Genomic DNA, 22856 nt, shown 5'->3' with positions numbered 1-22856 from the left:
CTGGACTTTTGCAGCTGTTTTAGACTAATTTCAGGGTGCTGATTCCAAATCTGATTTGCTCTATCACATCTAATTTTGATGCTATCGGCATACCCCATTTTCATTGATTTTACCCGAAATTATCTCTGTCACTTATGATTGCAAGTTGTTGCGAGTCAGTGACTGCTTTAGTGTTAAAATATGGTGCTGTATTTTTAGGATAGTGTTTATAATATCATTTTATGTAGATATCCACATTTATTTAATATTTTTCTTCTGCAGTTTTTATTGAAAATGCAATATTTTATATCTCAAAAACCTGATGTGATAGACAGATTTGGAATCAGCACCCCAAAATTACCTTAAAACCGTTGGAATACCTTATGCCAGAAAAAGTGTGTTGACCAGTGTAATGCTATTTATGAGAATAGGTTTTCCCCTTTTTTCTGGCAACAAAACAGGTGTTAAGATACTATCTTTGCTTCTTTTGGTAAAGTCACTTAGATAGAAAAATAACTAATAGATCACGACGTTTCGATCGCAACACAAGCAATAATCGTCTTCAGGTGAAAAAAATACAGCAGGCGGACTGCTCAGGCAGGAAGAAATGTAGCGAGATGGAACAAGGTGAGAGAGCGACAAAGAAGAAAGATCAAACTTAGCAAACTTAGAAATGTAATGCAACGGGGAGGATTTCCACACAACTCAGACATGATTTCAACCGAGAAGATGGATGCAGATTTAGCAATCTTTGGAAGGACGTTGATCAACCAGGTAAAGTGTTAACTGTTGTGTTGGCCGACTATCTGAGTTGACCAGGACTTTACGTGAAGGAATGACACAAATGCACACGTTTTCTCATTGAAAATAGGTACATTTCAAAATATCACTGTCCTGGTCACAAAAGCAAAGGTTGTGGGGAATAATAGCCATTTTCTGTACTTTTGAGGCATACGCAATTGGAAAATAACACTACCCAGGAACAAAAAATAATTATTTTTTGTTACACAGTGCAATAATTGGCGGCACCATGCCGCTAGCGGGCAGGGCCCCCCCCCCCTCCCCCGCGAGACCAAGCGTGGCACAATCAGGAAACCCGCGCGCATCCCACTCTCGGGAAACGATCGCCGCTTATTTACCGCTGTGTTTCAGGCCTGGTGCAAAGCCGTGGAGATATTCGCAGCGTGACGGGAACTTGCCTGCGTACCGAGAGCCTGATTGTGGCGTGACATTCAATTCGATGGGCGAATATTGCGGCGATGCGTTCATTCCACACGGAAGTGATGTAACTGTCAGTTGCCACATCGATCTGTCGTCACACACTTACTTTTACCGACGCTCACCGAGGCGCCGAGCTATAACGATCGCCGCTATGGAACGAGGGGGAACTTGGAAATAATTATCCTGTTGACGCCCTGTGTCGCTTTGTGAAAATCAGCACGAGCGTGCGAGGCTTAAAAACATATGTTTGAAAATCTGATATCATTCACACGTGTTTCTTGAAAAAAAAATTTGGAGTCTTCTTTTTACAATGTTATTTCTGCGGTGCTATCGGCATCATCTCACGAGACAAAGAATCCCTTTGGAAATCACACAGAGCAGAGATGTTCGCCCAAACTCATGTTAGAAAAAGCACACGGGGTTGAACTTCTTTCGACCCATGTCGGTTTCACCTATGCTTTCAAGTTCTGCGGTTGTCATTCTCTGTGTTCTTCTCCCACTGAGGTTACTTTTCTGTAGGAACCATAATTCTAGAAAGTAATACATTCCACACATGTCCTCAATGTCATACATAAATGAACTCATGCTATACACGTAAAAAATATATGTATTCATTTGTCCAGCAGACCCTCAATGAGTGTCTGTTGTACCATGCTCAGCATATTCAGCAGATTTCACGTGGAAAGTAGACGGAGCGCTCACATAAAACGTGTGCACACAAGGAATCCAAATACACGAGCGACTTGCCTGGTCTACTACCTCCTGCCACGTACCACAGAGCCACTGTAAGAGGATGTCTCACACACCTATGTTGCAGATCAGGCATCAACCCCTCCTCCATGTGTGTGGATCCCAGGCCCCAGGTGAATGCATCTCTGGGGAGATGGCATTTCATGGTGGCACGGCAAATTTGCATCGCCTCGCCTTCGCGCATTTCCCCTCTGCTCAGGAGGGATAAAGGATGCGGATTTGGATTTATTTATTCGGCGCTGAAATCCACAGCATTTAAAAATGCCTTACAAAACACAAAAGCCACGAAAAGTATACAACCTCATGAGCACAGAAATGGTAAAGATAGAGGGGATGGTGCATAAATAATGAGGAAAGGACATGACAGAAGAAGGGAAAATATCTCCGACTCACGCATGCACTCGAGGGTGTAACAACCACCGTGGGCATGAGCATCAGCAGAGCTTCCCAGGCAAAGTCCAAAAACACGAGGGAACGGCGGAGTCGGCTTAGTCCACCGTTCCAAGAAGTCACTCGATCTCCGCCACCCATTCTTACACAGCCACCAACTCACAACCCCTCAGTTTAGCATCCAGAAAATCACCACAACCCATCCCTAGCAACATATACTCGCTGCCCATTCGCCTCTTTCTACCTTGCAGTAAATTGTGATCGGTACAGAGCGCTTTCAAACGTACATGCTTTGTCACGTGCGTAGCGAGTGGACGATGAATCAAGATCTCTTTCTGTGGTCACTCCCAGGGCAATTTCACACTTGGCTCCACATTTCAACGCCGTTTTTAACCTTGCGGTAGCACAAGTGGACACGCCAAATCGGCTCACGTTGCACGGTGAGACGATGGCCCATGCGTTTTCCTGCTGCCCTAAATAGTCGTCCACGGGGGAAATGTGTCAGGGAACGTGGCTGTTCTTTGCGGTCTGGTGTCTGTCCAATATGCGTCAGTGGCAAGGGCATTGGCGTGTGTGGGTGAGAGACAACATGCTCGCTTATCACTGAATGCGTCCCATCTTGACAATCAGTCGGCTGGGCCTCGTCAAGGAAAGCTCTGCCCACAACCACTCCAATCATTATAGAACCTGGCTGCGACCACTTAAGTGTGTTGCTCCTGGAAATAACATTAATATTGGTGCTGGATAACAAGAATCACTTGTGCATTAATGTATGTATACTATGAGCAAGGCTTTTTACACCAAGCAACTATCATGCCCTTTCCTCACTCGGGAGTAAATCATATTTATAAAAAATGTAAGTTCCAAAAAACGTGTTATATTTGTTGATCTTCATATTCACTCATCCGTGAATTGAAAGTCGTGTCTGAGCAGCACCGTCAATATGAAGCATTAGCGTCACAGTTACAAGCTGAACAAAGGAAAATTTCCGATTCAGAAACCTGAGCGAGTGCTGCATCAACCAGCAGAGACCGCAGCTGCAGAAGCAATCACCGACGCATGCTGACACTGACACAGGCACTGCCGCCACACAGACAGACAAGTACCCCACGTGCTGATCGCCGGAAAATGTGCCTGGCGTGCCAGAGTCAAGCCGACCGTACCACAGGACGTCAAGAGACTGTGTGATGTGTTATTTACAGGCAGCTCCCGGATGCCGCGTGGATGCGCCAAAAGCCCTCTCTGCAAGCCTAGGGTCATTCCTTTTCATTAGTGTCAAGTGTTAAGGTTGGAAAATGTTAAATTATGGAACCATTATGCTGATACCTGAATGTCAATATTACAGCACAATATTCTCTGTTTCCGTCATTGAAGCGCTTTGTGATAAATTGCAAATTCATGTCAAATGCTACCGACCACATCAGAAGGGCAAATATTTCCTTTCATGGCACTCACATCTGCCAGACAATCTCAGAAAATATGCCACAATTTGTGCCTACTGGCACACGCAGAGAGACAGACAGAAACGCACTGCAAAGCATACAGTTTAGTTTATAAAAACCACTGTAAAAATGGTCGATATTGGTTCACATACATTTGAATGAGATGAGGTAGAGAGACTTGGGAATTACACCTGCTGACAGAAAAAAAAACCCTGCGCCTGCAGACATAATCTTCGGGAACGGTTTAATTTCCCCTGCATGATGTGACCGAAACCACATGTCACAGAAAGTGCAGTTAATGACACACACTGCTAACACCTCAGCAGTGACGTGCATATCGCACGAGTGGTTTACACCCGACGGATGCGCGGATTGAAAGTTGTGGAGCAGTCGAGCCACGCTTTAATTACCAGCGAGCTCTAACAAGCGCAAGGCTCACTGATGATTATTTTACCAGGTAAGGCCCACTGAGCTATATAGCTCTTGTTCAGAAGATAAACGAAGTGGCATATTACGTGGAAATCTATAGGAGCTAAATACTATAAACACATGTTGATTTTAAATGTAGAGGACCCGGAGAAAAATCCACGTGACCACGGGGAGAACATGCAAACTCCAAATATACAGGCGTCAGGATCGCGATTGAACCCACAACCTCCTGCATACCAGGTGAAGTAGTTAACATCTCAACGATGACGCGCGAAGCACGTCAACACTAAGGGCGATTTGAGGGGCGCGTTTGTTGTGCTGTCTGCACGCGTTTGTGCTGCAGCCGGAGGGCGCACGAGCCTGCGTATAAACCGTATCCATGGTTCGGACGTACACACGCTCCCATCTACATTTCACTTGAGTGGAGTTGACGTGGAAAGTGCGCACATGCACTGCCTGTTCTTGGTAACGAGTAGCCGTAATCCCCTTGGTGTGAGCTGTTTACCTAAACAAGTGACCTGATGGTTTAATTTGGGTGAGGAGGAGGAGGAGGCTGATCGGCTGGGTGAGGAGGCACGCATTTCCATGGAAAGTCACACCAGCACGGTGACGACATACGAATTAGCAAGCATCGTAGATAATAAACAATGGGTGTATTTAATATATGTGTAACCCATGAAATGGAAAAAAATTACATTTTATAGAAGTTGATGATGAGACACGTAAAATTGATTTTAAAAAATCTAATTGACATTTTAATCATTCAATTATAGCACAACAATTTAATATGTAATCATGTTTTACATTTTTATAGTGTTTTTCTCCCCAGAGTTTATATATCAGGCACTTTTTTTAAATGCCTTTAGATTTGTTTGTTTGCCAAATGTCTTTGGGAAGTTACTTAAGCACCGCGTTCTCGTATTGACCCCCTACTCCCCCAGATCTCACTCACAAATGAGACTTCTTGTCAAATAAAAAAAGTCCGACTACCTCACCGAGACTCAAAAAGCTCCAATAGTGAACAAAAGAGAAACAAACCAAATCGAGAACTCCTTGCTATTAAACTCAGTATTGACATTTTGCACTGGTGCCCATAATGGAGCCGACAGGCCTCGGGACAGACAAACTGTGCCGTCGCCAGCCATCATTCCATAACAGGGGATACAATCGAGCAGCGCACGTCATGTCACCCATCCCACAGCACCACCCCCTCCACAACCGTGAACCGCTGCTCACACTCGCTAATTATTCTGGCACGGACAGAGTGAGTGCTAGCGCGTAGTTTCAGCCAGCGGCTGCGAATGAAAGGGCTGGCTCTGGCCAGACACCAGGTCACGCACTGCTGCGCCCCAAGAAAGGCTCTCCTTCAGATCGCATATTTAACATCGCTTGAGAGAAAACGACCTTCCCCGTAGTCTTTCATGTTTCCCTTGCATTCTGTTTGCTCAAGAGCCTATACACCGCATACATTTCACGCAACAAATACTCCAAAACGCGGCGACACACAGGCATGCGTTTCATTAAAACCCTAAAGCTTGTTTGGTTTTGGGTTTTTGCCGTATTAATTTTTCGTTCTTTAAATATATTTTTTATATAAAAAAAAGGATCTAGCGGGGAATACAAAAGCTTTCTTTAATGTCGCGGTTTGTGGACACGGTGCACTTTCAATTGGACCCGCGGAGCCCATTTTTTCAATTCAGCGCCACCAAAAGTGTACCCACGTCAGGGCTGAAGCTAAATGACAAACATCCATCACAGTGACGGAAGGCAAGGCCCCCCAAACAACTCTAATTACCTGGCTGTCCTATCCACAGGGACCACAGAGAAATGGAGCACAGCAGTGCAGAGAACAAAAGGAGGAATCCGAAGACAGCGCTGTCATCAGATTTTGCTCCTGTTATTGTGCTGACCATGGCCACGTGCAGCAACATGCACGCAATTACATGCCATGTCCTCCGATGACATTGGATTAACGATCTCTCAGCAGCGCGGTCGTTTCACGATGCAAATTACTTTTCCACATGTAGAATTGGCCAATTGCCACATTACGAAAAAGCAGAGTGAGTTTAATAACATGAAACCTAGGTAAATTTTCTACTTTAAAAAAAGTCAGCACAGTAAAATACAAATCCCCTAATTGATTTTACCAATACAGGAGAGATGTAAGGCACACATGAGAAGCGTTTTTTTCCCTGCATCAACCTAGCCCCGCTGAATAAAGCCAAGACAAACAAGCGCAGCCAAACAACCCGGCAAATTGACAGGGAGACACCTCGGAGCGCACGCGTTAAGTGGCTTATCTCGGTCGGTGCCATTCCTTCAGGCACCTGATGCCACACCTCCTGCCGCACGTCTGACCTTTGCTTCGTGGTGCCATTGTCAACTAAAGGCCCTGGATATGCACGCCCTGGATTTCATTAACCCCGGGAAGGGCATCGGGGCAAATGAGAATGCCTGTGGCCCTATGGGGTCGCACTGACAAAGGGCAAGGGGGCCCTACCGACGGGCGCCTCACTGGGATGCGAGGGGCTGAGCAAAAGTCAGGGGAAAATGACATGAACGTCAGATGTGTTCTCAACTTTACAGCGCACAATAACTTTTTTTTAATAAGCCAGCTTCGAAACTACAACGCTTTTCACTCTTCTGTTTATATTAAGCAAATGCAAGTCACAGCTGTCAGACGTGTGGGGTGACCCAGATTACTTTTTTTTTTGCTTAAAGGATTATGCAAGACTGCACACTTTTTTTGTAATGCCCAGCACAAACTGGGCAGATGTTCAGCTGGCCTACACATTTTGTTTTGTTCAATTCGTGCACGTTAACATGGCAGCAGCGTGAATGTCTGAATTAGTACCATTCCACTCCAAGAATCAGCCCGGAGCAGGCAGACTGGCGAGTCGTTCCCATTAAGGCATCCTCATTATGACCGTATGTTACCTGCTCTTGTGGCGGACGTCATGTGGGGAAAAGGGGCAACAGCCAATGCATATTAATGCACAGAGAGAGAGGCTCTGGGAGAAACTCACCGCTCGTGCCGTTGCCCTCGGGGTTGCTGATGCTATCCAAGTGAATACGAATTTCCGGCTCAGAGCCTCTATCGAGGTCCGCCACTTCCTCAGCCGTGGCCTTCCCTCCTTTCTCGTCCACGCGGTAGTTCCCAAGACCGAACCAGAGGTGCGACCCCGAGTCTCTCTGTCCCAAAATACCGCTGAAGAACCTGCGCAGCTTGTGCGGGTCATCTGCACCGGCCTTCTCCATCGGCGAGAGCGGGTTGGTGCTTGCGGCTCCCGGTCCGGCTGAAGGCATCTCGTTGTCCTCCTCGCTGGAGACGGATCGAGGAGTCTGGCTCGCGCGCTCCGGCTGCATGTGCGGCTGATGGTTACCCTGCAGCAGCAGAAGCAGCCCGTCTGTCTTGGAGAGCACCTCCCCGACATCCACCGTTTTCCGCTTCTCGTGAAGGCGCACGGTCGGCACTACCTTCCTCTCCACGGACCTTCCTTTTGTCAAGTTGGGCACCTGACACGTTTTTCCTAAGTGCCGCTCTGCCCTGTCTTGGCTTTCCGCTCTCCGTTGCACCATCGCATCCCTCCCTCCGAGCAGCCGAAAGCTGAAGCTTTTTTGTGGTCGTCCAGGAGTTGACTTCGAAGGCATGAGAAACTTGTTTTTGTGGTTCACTGAATGGTCCGATTCCCTCTTGGGCAGAGTGAGCTTCTGCAGGTCGTTGCTCAGGGAGCACGGCACTTGCAGTGGCTGCCCTTCACGGCACAGGGGAGAATCCAGATCACTCAGCACCTCCCTCCTGCCTGAGCCCATGGCGCCTGGCAAGAGCAGACTCGTGGGCCTTTTCTGACTTGTGCCAGGCATGTCTGGGCCAGTTGAGTCATCTTCAAGTAATTTAAAATCTGTGCGTGCTCCCTGCAACGCTTCTTCAATGACCCTTTCAGCAGCTGCTGATGTTGGTTTGTCTTCAGTGATGGGTGCGCACGGAGTCTGGGATCCTATGGCAGTGAAGGACCCATCCACTCCACTTCTACCGGGAAGTGAAGCCTTGTCCCCTGGCTTGCCTGGCCTATCCAAAGCATCTTCTCTTTTCAAAATGGAGTGATTTATACCCCAATTCGATTTTGGGCTCTGTTGCATATCACTGTTAAGCACGGACTTATTCTCTTCATTACTCGAAACATTCCGAGCACTCGCTGTACATGATGGCTGTGGCATATCATCGAATGAGGCTGCTGTTGCAGAAGCAGTTGTCACAGGTTGCTTATCAGTGTTACCAACAATGCATTGCCCCTGTGTGGCGCTCTGGCCAATTGGCATGACAGCCATCGTTTCGGCTGTTCCTATTTCATTGTCCGCTTTAGTCAATTTGGAATAAGCCAATTTGTTGCCATCATTAACTGCATTTTTTTGTGCCGAGCACAATTCTGCCAAATCCGCCACATTGTGACCAAAGCGCGCTTCAGATTTCGCTCTGGAGGGACCAACCTTAAGGGCACACAGACATTTATTTGCATCTTTCTCACTCGAAACCAGGTTATGATATTGCGACCCGTCCACCGTCAATCCTCTGCCGACACAAATATGTCCACAGGCGCTCTTGACTTTCCTCTGGCATTCAACTTTCTGCAGCCCTGCTGACATCGTGGCATCCCTAGCCCTGGTACCCTGGCTTTCGAATGTGCTCAATGCACACGCACTGGCAGGTCGCTTTCTCACGTTACAATCTCGTATCTGGGCCCTGCTGCACCTGAGCCCAACTTTTGAGCAGCTTCTGCTGCCAGATGAGCCGGATCCATGTTCATTAGCCAATGCTGATATAGGTGAGCAGCTGCGATCAGCGCTGGAAATCTGACCCTTGTTTGAGAAGCTCAACGTGTCTACAGAGTGTCCCGTCAGACATTCCGTATGCTTATTTAGACCATGATTGACAGCGAAACTTACGGGAGCCTTTTGATCGTGGCCCTTTAAGTTGGGCGACGCCACTTCACTACTCCAACGCTCTCCAGGCCACTCTCCCGTGGCTAATACAACAAGCGAGCTCCTCTCTGCAGATACAAGGGTTTTGTCCACTTCCCGCACGTGCATTTGTTTTTCTGGACGTGCCGCGACACGTCCCTTTGAACCTGCCGATCCCACCTTGGCACCGTCGGCAATGTGCTCGTAAACGCTAACTCTCTCTCTGACGTTCACCTGCTCGGGGATCGCGCACGCCTCCTCTTCGCACTTTCCATGCAGTGAATCGAGTGCCTGCACTTTCCCGTGTTCAGCACCAATCTCCGCTGCAAACGCTGGACAGACTCCATCGCTGGCACCCTCGATACATCCTTCCCATCGACGGCCCTCTCCTCGTTCGCAGCTTCCCCTCTCGTCAGCGGTGGCAGCGGAGGCACATGCCGTGCACTCGCGCCCTTCGTCGCGCACAGCTGCCCCTCTCGAGCCGCCGCCCATGAGAGCATCGGTCCGTAGAAAGACGGCGGTGGCGTCGGCATCCGGAGGCCACTCGTCCGTTCCCTTCTCCTCCAGGGATTCGTGTTTCACCATTGTGACGCAGATACGGTACACGGTTTTCCTCCGAGGCTCCGATCCTGTGCGGGGGGGCCGCACGCGGGGGGGGCCCTCCGAGCTGCCCGGGCGCAGCACGTCGCCCATCCGTCCCTTGTCACCGTCTGCTTGTGCCGCCGACATTCTGGCTTCACCTGCTGCGGCTTTGCAGAGGCAGGCGGCTGTGCTCCAGAAGAGCCAGCTTACACGTTCACTAAAAATTGCTTCAGCCAGCAATGCGCATGACGTTTACCAGCGCATGGTTTAAATACCGCGTGAAAAAGAATGCAATTATTGTGTTCTTACCTCAGGCAATGACAAGTAAATCGATTTATGTCTTCACAAAACGCTTCTTCAAACTGTGTCGCTAAACTCTATGAGACCAGTGTGCCTTTGTTCTTCATCTCAATGCTAAATCGCACACAATCATTCGCCTATGTTCCAAACGGCTTTGAAGAGCGCCTTCTTCCAGCATGAACGTACATGCCGCTCTGCAAAAGTCGAGAGAACCAATTGACCGAGGCTCTTTGAAAAAAACAAAAACTAATTCGCGTGTCGCGGCAGCGCAAAACAAAAATCTATTCTCCAGACGACGAGCACGATGTCACGCCGCGTGCGCGAGGGGACCGACTCTGCATCCACGCACAGGAACCATGGGTGTTTAACAAACCCACGGTGGGTCTCCACGTGGTTCTGCAGTGCTGCGAGGCGGTTTCAAAAAGATGGATTTTTTGACACCGTTGTCACCGCCGCGCGAAAACCGCTGCCCCCCGAGCACTCGACGGATTCCTCCGTGCTGGATGGGACATCCGCAGGCAGACAGTAACTCCCAGGCTGAAGCAGCAGCTTCCCGCGAGCACTCTCTTTGTTGTTCCTGCTGCTGTTGTTGAAATTTTGCTGTAAGGTTGCTACAGCGCGCAGGCAGCACTGTGGCTCGGTTCAAGCCATCCCATCACATAAACAGAGGCGTAGAGGTGATCCGTCGACATGGGCAGTGTGTACAAGCCTCCTGCTGGACACAACAGCTGGCCCGGACGAATGCAGCGCATTCATCGACAGAATCCCAAATCCTCTCTCCAATGAAGGTGAGCTGCATCCTGGATGTCAGAATATCCGTTCATCGCGTGCGCCCACCGTGCGTTACGGTTGCTCCGAAATAAATACGAAAACAATTATAAAAGCAGGTTTAAATATACATGCGAAACTACAAAATTCAAGGTAAGAGGTGAACAAATTGGGTGATCTAGTAGACTTGTGCTGCTTACTCGGGAACAAAATTTCACAACTGGTGCTGTGGTTAATCCTGGCCGGGAGGAATCACTTTGGACTGTACCAAGTGGCAGCCACATGAGGAGGGGTGGGTGGGTGGGTGGTGGTGGTGATGCAAGGCAAGAGCGCTTGTGCATGCCATAATTACAAAACGGCCTGCACGCCGGAAACCAGGGTGGGATGCTATCAATAACCTATGCAAGCCAAGAGGACGTGACCATTAAAATAAAAAAAAACATTGCATAAAAGCTTGCGCAAGGCAGAAATATCACCGGCATGTGGTATGAATTTGAACCCATCCGCCAAGGTCTTTATACAAAGCATTCTGCAGAAAATAATATAATCCAAAGGAGTCACGTGTGTGTACGTTCGAGCGGTTGAATTGCCGCAGCTGACGAATGCCCAGTGCGTTCTGCCTTGACAAATGCTCCGATGCTTTTTCCGTGCATGATCGAGCAAAGCAATTTCACAGCTATTGATGTGAGACACCAAACGCTCTCAACGAGAGGACGGTTCAAAAACAACTTTCACACCCACGGTGGCGAAGAGGGGATCGGACTTTTGTTGTGTTATGTTGTGATTGTTTGTTGCTGCGCATCTGCTGTTTATTGTTTGAAAAACCTTGACAAAAAACATCTATAGTATACAGGCTTGATTTCGTGTGGAGATCCCACAGAAGCATACCTGGTTCTTTTACGTTCAGTTAAAATCAGCGCAATTTCAATCAGTGGGCTTCCATTTTCGCCAGGCCATTTTTAAAATAATGCCATTCAATCACACGATTTGGATTTGATCCGTCAAAATCGCTAAATTTGCGGAGCTCCGCTGCAAATACAGGAAGAGACGAGAGGTGAGGCAGCGACGAGCTCAGCCTCCCCTCTGATTGCGCAACCCCTCAGTAACTGGATGGAATGCGGGCAATAAGCGCGTGCCTGTTACTATCTCAGTATGTCACCAATGTAATGTTTGTAGACCCCTTCATTTCATGTCCTCGCCTTCCATACTCCAGGTAGCTCATTTCACGTATGTGTAGAAATATATTTAGGCTCGCTGGTCTCGTCATGAAACTGTAATCAAAAAGCACCAGGGGAGGCAGCTATCACATCTGCCTCACTAAGGGGGATGTGTCTAACACGCCCCCCTCAGTGAGGACACGCCCCTCAGTGAGGTCACGCCCCCCAGTGTGTCAATCTGGCTCTGACACTAGCCAGTGCCTCCCCAGCCATTGACCTCACCGCACGTCACTGCTGTACGCAGTGTACGTTACTCGCCATTTCACCTTTCATTGATACATTTTCATTGAAGGTCATGGAGAATAATCATGTTACATGGCTGGCAAAGAACAAAAAAACCCCACAGTATTTCACTAATTATGATTGTACACTGAACATTTGCGACTCATCTGAAAAATACAAAAAGTATCTCCGCATCACGCATGGGTAAGGGTCTGCGAGATGCGCAATCAGCGCGAGAATTCGTGGGAGGAGATGCACCCACACATCCCAGCAGCAGCAGCACACAAAGCCATAATCCGCTGTCCTATAGCATGTGGAAACTACGGTTGTTTTTCAGCAGGCTGTGGTGCGGACCAAGATTTTTTTTAATCTGTTATATAATTGTAATACCGCATCCACATTTAATTTCGTTAATGTGTGAGAATGAATTCCAACTGACGGAATGGCAGTTTTAGAAAAAAACATCTCCATAGAGATGTGATTTAAGTTTTTTCCCCCCAAAATTAGTTTTCATACATCTCACCACAATAGCTTTGAAAATGCACACCCTTGTGTAATAACGGTGAAGGCCACAACTAATTAAGTATCTGTTGATGCTTCACTTGAATACATAATAACAGCCAAGAAATGCTAATGCTAGCCGCTACAGGGCAATCTAATCAAACAAATACTGTACAGTGCACATGTAAACCTATTTAATGTTTTAAATTTAATCACAGGCCTATAGGGCACAGCAGCAGCGGCAGCGAGAACCAGAGGGAGGGTAGTAGATAATGGGTGGAAAGCCTTAATTGAGTTGTGTTATAGTAATAATAATACATGGGATTGGTTTACACGTTGTTCCAGAAGCTACGCATGTAATCAACAGTTTAAGAGGTAAAGATGCAGCCCTGCAATTATTTGTTCATGCCACTGCTGCCGGATGGCATCCACAAGAGGGAGCATGGAGAGGCCCTCGTGCAACAGTGGACTGACATGTTCACATATCACGCAAGGCCATCAATTCAAAAACAAAGTACCGCATAAAGTATACACAATAATATCCCGGTTTACGTCGGGGATGTGTTCCTGAAAGGTGCGACGAACATCGAAACGATTTAAACCAATGTCATTTACAGGGTAGGTGGAGGTGAAGGCCGAGGCGATGGATACGACAGAGGGCGGATGATGCTGTCAGCAACGTAAGTGTGGGTTGAGGCGACGTATTCAGGAAGTGGTATTATTAAAGTGACGACCTATTTGCTAAACTACGTAAATAGGGGAGGCGTACATCGGAATATTACTGCACAACGAACCACTTTTTCCCAACAGATATAAACAAAGATACAACAACAACCGCCATTCGCCACTAAGTGGCGTTAACGTCACCACGACGCTTGTGCCAGGCCATGTGCACCTTGAAGCCACACGTGAAGTGTCAAACGCCCGCTGGCACGAGGTCACGGGGCAGACCCAGGTGCCACGGGTCGACTGAGATGACTGGCTGATGCACCACCTGTGCCCCCTACTGTGCCAACTTGCTGTGCTTTAGCCACCCGGCTGCTCCGCTCGTTGTCGTGAGCGTCGCTCCTCCACCCTCCGTTGTTGTTGGATGGCGACTGCCTCCAACTGCCCAGTAGTGTCCTTCACGAGCCTCCTCCACAAAGATACAAACGCACTTACGCAGCTGCATTTGAATAATTTAGTGCCTATTTGGTTTTGCCTAAAAACCGTGCATGGCCTTGGGCTGGACCTGTTCTTTCCAAGTCAAGCTTTGTGGCCCCGGTGGTCCAGCGTGTGTGCAAGTACACGGCACAAAACCACGAGCCCTTCGGTGCCACAACAGCCCAAGCGTGTGAACCGTGAGGCTGCCACAAGGCAACACAAACAACATGTGTGGCCGCGTATCTTGCATTTGCTCGCTTTTTCTGCTATCAGTGCTGCCGTAGGTTGCATTTCCGAGCCACCCAGCTTGCCCTAACATAGCCTCTCTTCTAGAACTCATTACCGTCTGCTGTCTTGCCTCTGTTAATCCCTCGCCATTTTCTGATTTGTGGTGCTGACAGCAAGTAATTAACGTCACAATAGGTCTGGAACTTTCACCTGTAATTGCCAATCAAAAAAATAAGTCTTGTCATCAATGCCGTGGATCACCTTTAGATCACTTGTGATTTCTCAAATCAGAAAAACAAATATTCGTACCAATAGCCTTCACAATCCCACCATGAACCCACGTTGCCAGCAGCATGTGTTAATACAATAATAACAATAGATTTGGCGTGATGATTCATCATTTGCCAGCACCGACACAAGTACAGTAACGCAATTTTACAACAACATCCATGTTCACGTGAGGCTGCGCATATGTGTATAATAAAAAATTGCAATCTCTACACACATAAATCCCACGTTTGGACACACCGATCCCATGTTGGGATTAAACCCTGACACCTTCACGATGCATTCAAATATATATTCGTGGGGAAAAAAACGCACACCTGGCGAAAATCCATCTACGGTGTAATTTGTGAAATATGTCTTGAGCAAGTGTGCCATCAGATTGCAAAATTAATCCAGAAATGTGTAAACACTGAAGATGGGGGGCCGTAAAAGCGTCTCACGGTGTCTGAGCAAACCTTTGCTTCTTCCGTGTTAAAAGCTTTCCCCTGGGGATCCATCTCAAGCTGCTGACCTTGCAGAAGTGCAAATAGCCATAGATCGTGGCCACTGCAGATCGGGTAGTGGCGCCTGCTGTTGCTGCTGTCAAGAGGTTGGAGGATGGCGTGTGTGACAATCACAAGAACCACTTCTTCACGCCTCGTGTCCAGCATCCCTAAGGAGCCAAGCATTTGCACCCTTGTGCGACGTGCGGCTCTCTGCCTGCCCGCAATCCCAGCAGCTGGGGGCCTCGCGCCTTCAAGAGCCATTACCCAACGCCGCTGATCTCTGCGCGACCCTCCCGGCGTGTACAGTCGTTGCTTTGTGGACAGCGAATGCTGCAGATGCATTGATTTCCCGCACCTCTGATTAGCAAGGTTGGCTACGTATGTGCGCGAAAGAAGTTCAACACGCATGTCCATACACCCCCCCCCCCGCCCTCCCGTTCACTTGTCACCATATCTGCATTTAAAAATTACCCACAGCGCATTGCAAAAGCGAAACCATATAATTTCAAAAGAAAATGAGTAAATAGCTCGACTGAGTGGCTTGCTGTATAGTTTATTAATGAGCTGTACTGCTTTCTATCAGTCAATTCATGAACGTTGCAATCTGAGCATACAGGGCAGAGTGACCACTTTTAGGTTCATTGGCAATTCCAAAGACGACTATCCCTGCTCTTGAAAAGGACTCGGTGTACGATGCCAGTTGCTACATCTCGGTGAAAGCCAATTGTGGAAAGGATATTGAATCGGACAACACTGTTTCGTCGTGCCACAGCGATGGACAAGCACATGGAACCCGCCCCCACCTGTACCCGCAGCTGCAGCTGCAGGCAGTGTTATACTGTGTTCGGTCCCAAGTGTACGATAGTTCACGTGAATGTGAGCCAAGCATGCTTGGCGTACGCTGCATTCAGCGCTTCGGAGGTCAGGTTGGTGGAGCACACATAGATCACGAAGTGCGGGAGCCACCTGACATGCACTGCAGACGGCGGGACAGTAAACGGAGGATGATCACCTGGCTATAATTCTTTTTAGTTTATCACCTTGTAAGTGTGGGAGTGTTCCTGAGACGTGGGTGTCCGATGACATGCGAACATACTCGGTGAGGAGGGCAGTTCTGAACAAAATAGTGTTGATGCTCACTGAAGCCTTTCAGCATAAACAAAGTACTACTACTGTTATTATAAATGTGGGTGTTTCCTGATGCCTAAAGCATGCCCCTGGGAGCGCGATGGATGTGGGCACCTCAGGTGAAACCATTTAGAGCAAAGGGTAATCAGCAGCTTTTTTAATGCAAAAGAGCACCCATTCAACTCAAGCATAACCTCAATCAAGGCCACATCAGTTTATACGAATAACTTGAAAGTTGTGTCCTGGCGCGAGCACAGAAAACATCCGTTGTGTAGGAGTTCTTCGCTTCAGCTTAAAGCACTTTGTCATTGGAGGGGTCAACAGCTGCACATGTTAGACGTAGAGTCTGCACAACAAGAGGCCCTCTGTTCTCCCGCTGGCATTCCTGACATTACACTCAACATTTCTTGGTGAATGCATAAAGAGACATCATGAAAGATCGCATTTGTCTCTCATTAACAGCTTCTGGGCCAGACCATCAGTGCGCAAATCTGCATGTGCATACTCGACTGCATGCATCATTTTCAGAATAAAAGCCTTCACAGTGCGACAACAGCCATAACCCACCCACCCACCCCGATTCACCACTGCCGCACTCCCCAGTGCTGGCAGCTGCAGCACAGCCGCAGCCAACAGAGCGCTTTCAGAGCCCAAAGTTCCGGAGCGCACGTTTCGGTGCGGAGGCGCACAAAACCCCGCTTGTACAACACAAACCTCCAATTGTGACACAAACTCCTCTGCTCCATCCCTCTTGTTTTTTAGCAAGGCTCCCCTGCTACTGCCCACGGATGCTTCATCTCATGGTCTCGTGGCTAGAGGCAGCACGGGGGGTGCACGAGGACCGAAAAGACCTTGAACGGAATGTCCTCCGATGCGGAGCAGGGCGTGACCGTTGATGGCGCACGACTGGGGCTCCGGCAAATCCGAGGTGGTGTTTAGTGGATCTTAACGGGGTTGCGCGTTGCTTGACACAGTGTTGCCACCTGCCCTAGTTTCTTCAGCTGTCCTGGGATATATGATCCTTATGGAGGTACTCCGGGGTAGCAAATAATACAAAATGGCCGAGGAAATTAAATACTTTATTTCTGGGACACTATTTTTTCCAGGGGTGTACTTAACTCCGCGACTGGGGTACCGATCAATCCGAAATCAGTGCCACACTCCGCGATGTCGAAACGTAGCGAGGACGATTGCGTTGAAACCCTGAACGCTCGTACGCACCACGTGGTGGTGCATCGTGTACAGCTCGTCGAGATGTGTCGATTGCCGCATCGCCGACCATCAACAGACTCAAAATGGCTGCATCACGGACATTATGCGAGAGTCGGGGCACTAAGGTACCCTGGGGTTTCGCCATAAGGTTCATATGTAAGTCTTCCTGGGATATTCAGTAAAAAAAAAAGAAGTTGCAGAATAACACACCGTTGACGACAATGAATATGCATTTAGCGTTCCTCTCTTCTGCCATTGTGAGATATTATTCTTTCCATGAGCTGTCCTGGCTTGTTTTTTTCATGAGTGGTGGCAACCCCCACTCATGCACCCACCTCCCAGGGTCAGGCAGCAAGGTGTGGTCAGTGTGGTGCCTTGAGCCTTATATGATTCTACACATGATAATTCAAGTGACTGTGGGTCACTCAACACAAAACACTCTAAAAAAGGAAAGTGACCCAACATCTCAAACAGGACCAACCAAAACACACATTCTTGACACTCAGTGAAGCTTTCCTGGCTAAATACAAAATTGCTTGTATTTAACCATTAATTACTTAACTATATTGCAAATGATACGCACCCAAGTATAGGAGCTGGTGAAGAGGAAAGGCAAATTCATTTTGTGTAACCAGGTGAGAACTCAAGACACAAGGAAGAGTCTCCTTTGCAAGACTGACCTGGGACTTTAGTCTGCCAGTAGGGGCCGATGCTTGCTACGTCTAATCACATTTGAGTACTTTGCGGGCAAATTTCAAATGTTAACAACATTTTACCATGACACGATGGCCTACTCTTGAGAATGATATCCACTATCTTTAACATCCACTGTGATGCATAGAGTGCGTATGATTATTACACCCACAGTAACAAAAAGGGCGGCCACCGGATTCCAAATATGAACACCTCTGCACCAAGCAGCGGACACCCTCCCGCTGGGCCGTGTCGCAGCCCCAAGAAGATGCTCCGAAAAAAAAATCACAAAGATACAGCATCCTGTCTGGTCTCACAAAGCTTACACTTGTTTGTACAGCATCAATTCAATCCAAGAATTGCCTTGTGCTTTCAATTGTGCTGCTTGTTTCTGGCTGTTTTGGTGGTCTGAGCCTTCATCTCTGCGATGAGCAACTATGATTAGAAAAGTTTTAAAAAATGTGCTTTGTTCACAATATTGTAGACAAAAACGTTGCTGGGCTGAAGTCATCCGACCGTTAGATAGCTGATTTGTTGCGAAATATTCCTTGAGGACCCCTGTATTCATTCTCTGCAATATTGTATTGTTGTATTGCTTTCGTTTCTGCTGTGTAATATAGCCAGGATCCTGGCTTAGGGGGATCATCCGTGTAACAAATCAAATTAACTCTCACATGCAGGCTCACTCAAATACACATACGGAAAACAGGTTGTCAATTATTGGGTGTCTCAAATGCATTCTTTTTTCAATTGGAAAATTAAGTTAAATGCACCACTGTCACTTGTGATAAATCATTCATTTGTTACGATGTTTCATAATTTTTCTACAGAAAAATACCACACCAACAATCTTCTCTGTATCACACCACAGCGCCGATCAATACACCACGAGAGACAGGGACAACCAGCGCAACTCCTCTCGCTGAAAATCAATTCCCCTAGCCGACAAATTAAGACACACCGACGCAGCACTTGTAAATAATTATCTGCAGTATTACATTCAAACCATTCCGTGATCAAACTCTATTCCTCTAAAATGTTAAACAAGTAAAAACCAAGTGTAGTTCACAAATCAGGTTAAAATCAAGCACGTGAACACTTCATCTTAAAGAGACATGTTATTTGCACGAAAGCACACATCTCCGAGTCACGTGTCAAACTAGTGCTAGTGTTGAAATTGTATGGCTTTTAATGGCATTCACAAGCAGACATACGGTATTTGAATCGGCACGAAAGTATTGGCACGTACTTGGTCTTCACACGGCATCAGTCCATTAGCGACCGACCACGTGCGCATCTCCCATCTCCCCAGAGAGCCTGCCGCTCCACTCCTGTGCTCCTAAGAGGCCCCTTGGAAAAAAAAATTCGGATTGATAGTGGCGATGCAAGCGGTCACTTTTCCAGATGCAATGCTAAACCCAGAACCCACACTTGCCGGCCACAGGAGCCGCGGACGTCACGAGGAGCCAGCGAGGAACTCATCGCTGAGCGAAAGCGCTCGTGTGCTTCCAGTGTGGAAGCTCTGCCAAATACGTCGATGTGTTTTGATCATTATAGAGGGGAGTCTAACCTTAGAGACACTGGGAATACTATATTTTAAAAACTTTTGTTGTTTGTAGAATATGTTTCCAACTCGTAACAAAAAAATGCCAGTCTCATTCGAAAAACTAATTTAAAGGCCAAGAATGGAGGTCTGACTCCACAAGCTCGGTACTGTATTGCAATTTTTTTGGCAGCCCAGAGATGATAAAATGGACATGGATGAAAGTCCCCGTTTCCTGTGTTCGTGTAAATTGATTTAGCAGATCAACATCAATTTCATTCCCAGTCTGCTTGTCTCTCTACAAGAGCGGGTTGTTTATCTTATAGCTGTATGCATTTTGAACTTCTTTCACACCTTACAAAGCCAACTGTGCTAATCGGAGGTGTGGGGGGAAGGACAACAAACTAAACACAAAAAGCTGTTCCAAAGAAATTAGTTTTCAATCTAGATTTCAAAATGCATAGCCTCAGTGGCTTCCTAAAGACGGAAGAGAGAGTATTCCAGAAGGCCACAGAAGCACATCTCAAAGTGCTTGACACAATGACGGTCTTTGTTCGATGGTAAGCCAAAAGCCGCTGCGAGGATGACTGGAGTTTGCCGTCAATAGGTCACTACAGTATTATACCTTCATATTCAGCCTACAAGTTGAAACACTCTGTCTGTAAGCGCCATTAAGGCAAAAAATGTAAAGTATAAGGTTTGCTGTCATGTCTCCATTAAGAAGCTCTCATTAAAATGCTAATGCTATCCCCTTTATTCCAAAGTAAATTTTAAATATTAAACCTGGCAGTGGGATTAGACTATCTGTCAATGGAGATGACAGGCCTCGGGATAAAATCCTTGCCATGGTCTCTCCATCCTCACGCCTGTTATCAGCAGACATTTCTACCTGGCCATTTAACTCACCTCTCCGATCTTCCCGGGCAACGGTGGATAAAATATTTTACCGCTGCGCAAAAAAATAAAAATCACTTTGCCAAAACCCTCGTCACCGTTTACTCCAGCACAATTGGCAAACGGATCTAAATTCTCCAGTAATTGTTTCCAAATGCCACCAAAACACGAGGCCACCGAAAGTTGTAAAAAGCGCTGAACTATTTTATAATAGACTTGGGTTTAATTTACGAACCCTAATTAAAGTAAATTCCTACATTTCCTTGAAGAGCAGTGCTTTCTCGTGGAAATAATTGTATTTCCATGTCCCGGGTCCCTGCACAGAGAAGTTTATCATGGGAGTGTAAAGACATTGCCAGGATATTAAATGGATGGGTTCTACGGTTCAGATGCTCACCTTGTGGGCATCAATGTTAAACTGCGTCGTCGTTTACTCTGACACGAAGCGAAGCTGACACTTGTCATTCACGGGAATTAGTTACAGATTAGGTAGACGGAGAACGTGCAAAATATATTTTGCTTAACAACATTACACGGTGATAAAAGTATTTTGAGTCAGGGCCAATGCTTTAACTGGTACGAACACGAGTCTCCCTCTACTGGTTAAAGTCATACAGTGTTTATTAAAATACACGTGTTTCTTAGCTTTCATGTTGCGTACAGAGAATTGCTCAAACCATGCATCTTGTATTAACGCCAGTTACGTTTGAACTCTTTCTCGGATTACAAAAACGTACAGCCTACGTGGCTTTTCTTCCCCCAGTGACACCGATTAGTGGCAAGACGCCATCGGAAAGTATAATTCCCTCCAAAAAAATCAATAGCCAGAGTAATGAAGATGTCCGGTTTTGTAATGTTACGTTTACATTGTGGAGTAAGAGAGCTATTGGCAAGTCAAAACTCTGCGTACACACCGACTTCCAGCCATCGGTGATGAGTTGGCACAGCACAGCTACAAAGCGGGTCTCACATTATACACACACACCTCCACAAGCGGAGTAACTTGTTATTTCGGTAAAGTCACGTAGGTAAACAATGAAATAAAAATTAATAATTGTATTAATATTAATTTTAATTTCATTTTTTACCTACGTAGGTAAAAATGAAATTAACATTTAATTAATAATTTTATTAATATTAATTTCAATTACATTTTTTACCTACGTGACTTTACCGAAAGAACTAAGAGTATGAATCCTTGCAGTCACGAAAGCTTCAAATCTAGAATTAACTTATTTGTTTACGAACAGGAACAGAAACTACGAAGTAAAGCAAAGCAATCGCCAAAGTGTGTGTGTGTGGTATAAATTGAACATGGTGTGGTAAAAAAGTTAACCCGTAAAAACAAAGTTTTTCACTATAAATCCTTTATATGCGTGGCATCGGTTTCATTTTATTATTCATTTCTGTTTTTCTTGAGTAAGAGTTTCATTTTTATCACATTGGTATTTTAAATTAAATATAAGGAAAGTCGTATATAAGGATTATAAGGTTTTCAGTTTTTGTATGATTGTTTATATTGTACATTGTTGTTGTTTTCTTGAATAATTTTATGTGTTTAGTGAAATTTTTATTTTCCTAAAAAGTGTAACATTTTGGGAAAAAAATTTCACGAAAATAAATTGTCACGCACAATGAGTGAGTCTGTGTGCAAAATGTCAGCTGGATTGGATCACGGGAAGTGGGTTAAAAAACGATCGAAATATTTGCACGATCGTAAGCAAGCACGCAAGCAAGCAAGCAAGTGAACTTAATATAAAGGATTTAAAAAGGGCCCAGAATTGCTAAGGGGCCGTCCATAAATGACGTCACGCGATTTTGGACGATTTTTGACCCCCTCGTCACACGGCGTCACAAAAAGTCAGACCCCCCTCCCCCCTTAAATATGACGTCACAAAGCTCTGCCCCCCCCCCCCCAAAACCATATTTCCATTTTGAAAATAAAACATGCTTCAAATCGCTTTAAACTATTGTCATTGTAGTGCGTATTTAATGTGGCGCTGCACTCTGATGTTGTAGGAGAAAACATTTATTTAAAAAGTCTAGTTAATTAAGTAGAACGTGTTGTCTATATTTATTTAAAGTTGCGCATTTTGATGTGACGTCACATTTCTCACCCCCCCCCCCCCCCTTGTCAGACATCGTCACAAATGTCTGACCCCCCCCCCCTAGTGCGTGACGTCATTTATGGACGGCCCCTAACCTCTTGAATCGTTACGTCGCACAAACGTACCTCAAAAAAATAGCCAAATATCGCTAAATAGATGGTCTAACGTCTTCAAAAAATTTTCTTGCTCTACAATTCAACAAGTATAGAACTTCGTGGACCGGCACAGGATCCTTAAAACCCGCACCTGGAATCGCTCCTAAACGTCTACCCATAGCCTTGTCCCCAAAAACAAGGTCGCTCTATCTGGTGCAAGGAGCGTCGGCCACATTTCGTGGCGAGAGGAAGACGACGAAAGACTGCGGCACCGTTCCA

The 22856-nt window shown here is 46.6% G+C and overlaps 1 protein-coding gene across 5 annotated transcripts in view; it reads right to left on the bottom strand.

Moving 5' to 3' along the window:
- Positions 1–22856, bottom strand: part of LOC133345050 (arf-GAP with GTPase, ANK repeat and PH domain-containing protein 1-like) — a 141020-nt gene that overhangs the window by 66283 nt on the left and 51881 nt on the right. For 3 of the 5 annotated variants that reach the window (XM_061555449.1, XM_061555450.1, XM_061555451.1), the window contains exon 1: positions 7238–11028. The exons of the other annotated variants lie outside the window; for them this stretch is intronic. In XM_061555449.1, coding sequence (XP_061411433.1) covers positions 7238–9899 — 2662 coding nt within the window. In that variant the 5' untranslated portion in view covers positions 9900–11028. Of the gene's footprint in view, positions 1–7237; positions 11029–22856 lie in introns of those variants that run through there. 5 annotated transcript variants of the gene reach the window in all.

Source organism: Lethenteron reissneri, chromosome 21 (genome assembly GCF_015708825.2).
Source record: "Lethenteron reissneri isolate LAM-NWPU_2019-01 chromosome 21, ASM1570882v1, whole genome shotgun sequence".
Lineage (NCBI taxonomy): Eukaryota > Metazoa > Chordata > Hyperoartia > Petromyzontiformes > Petromyzontidae > Lethenteron > Lethenteron reissneri.
This window is presented reverse-complemented; position numbering and strand designations above follow the sequence as displayed.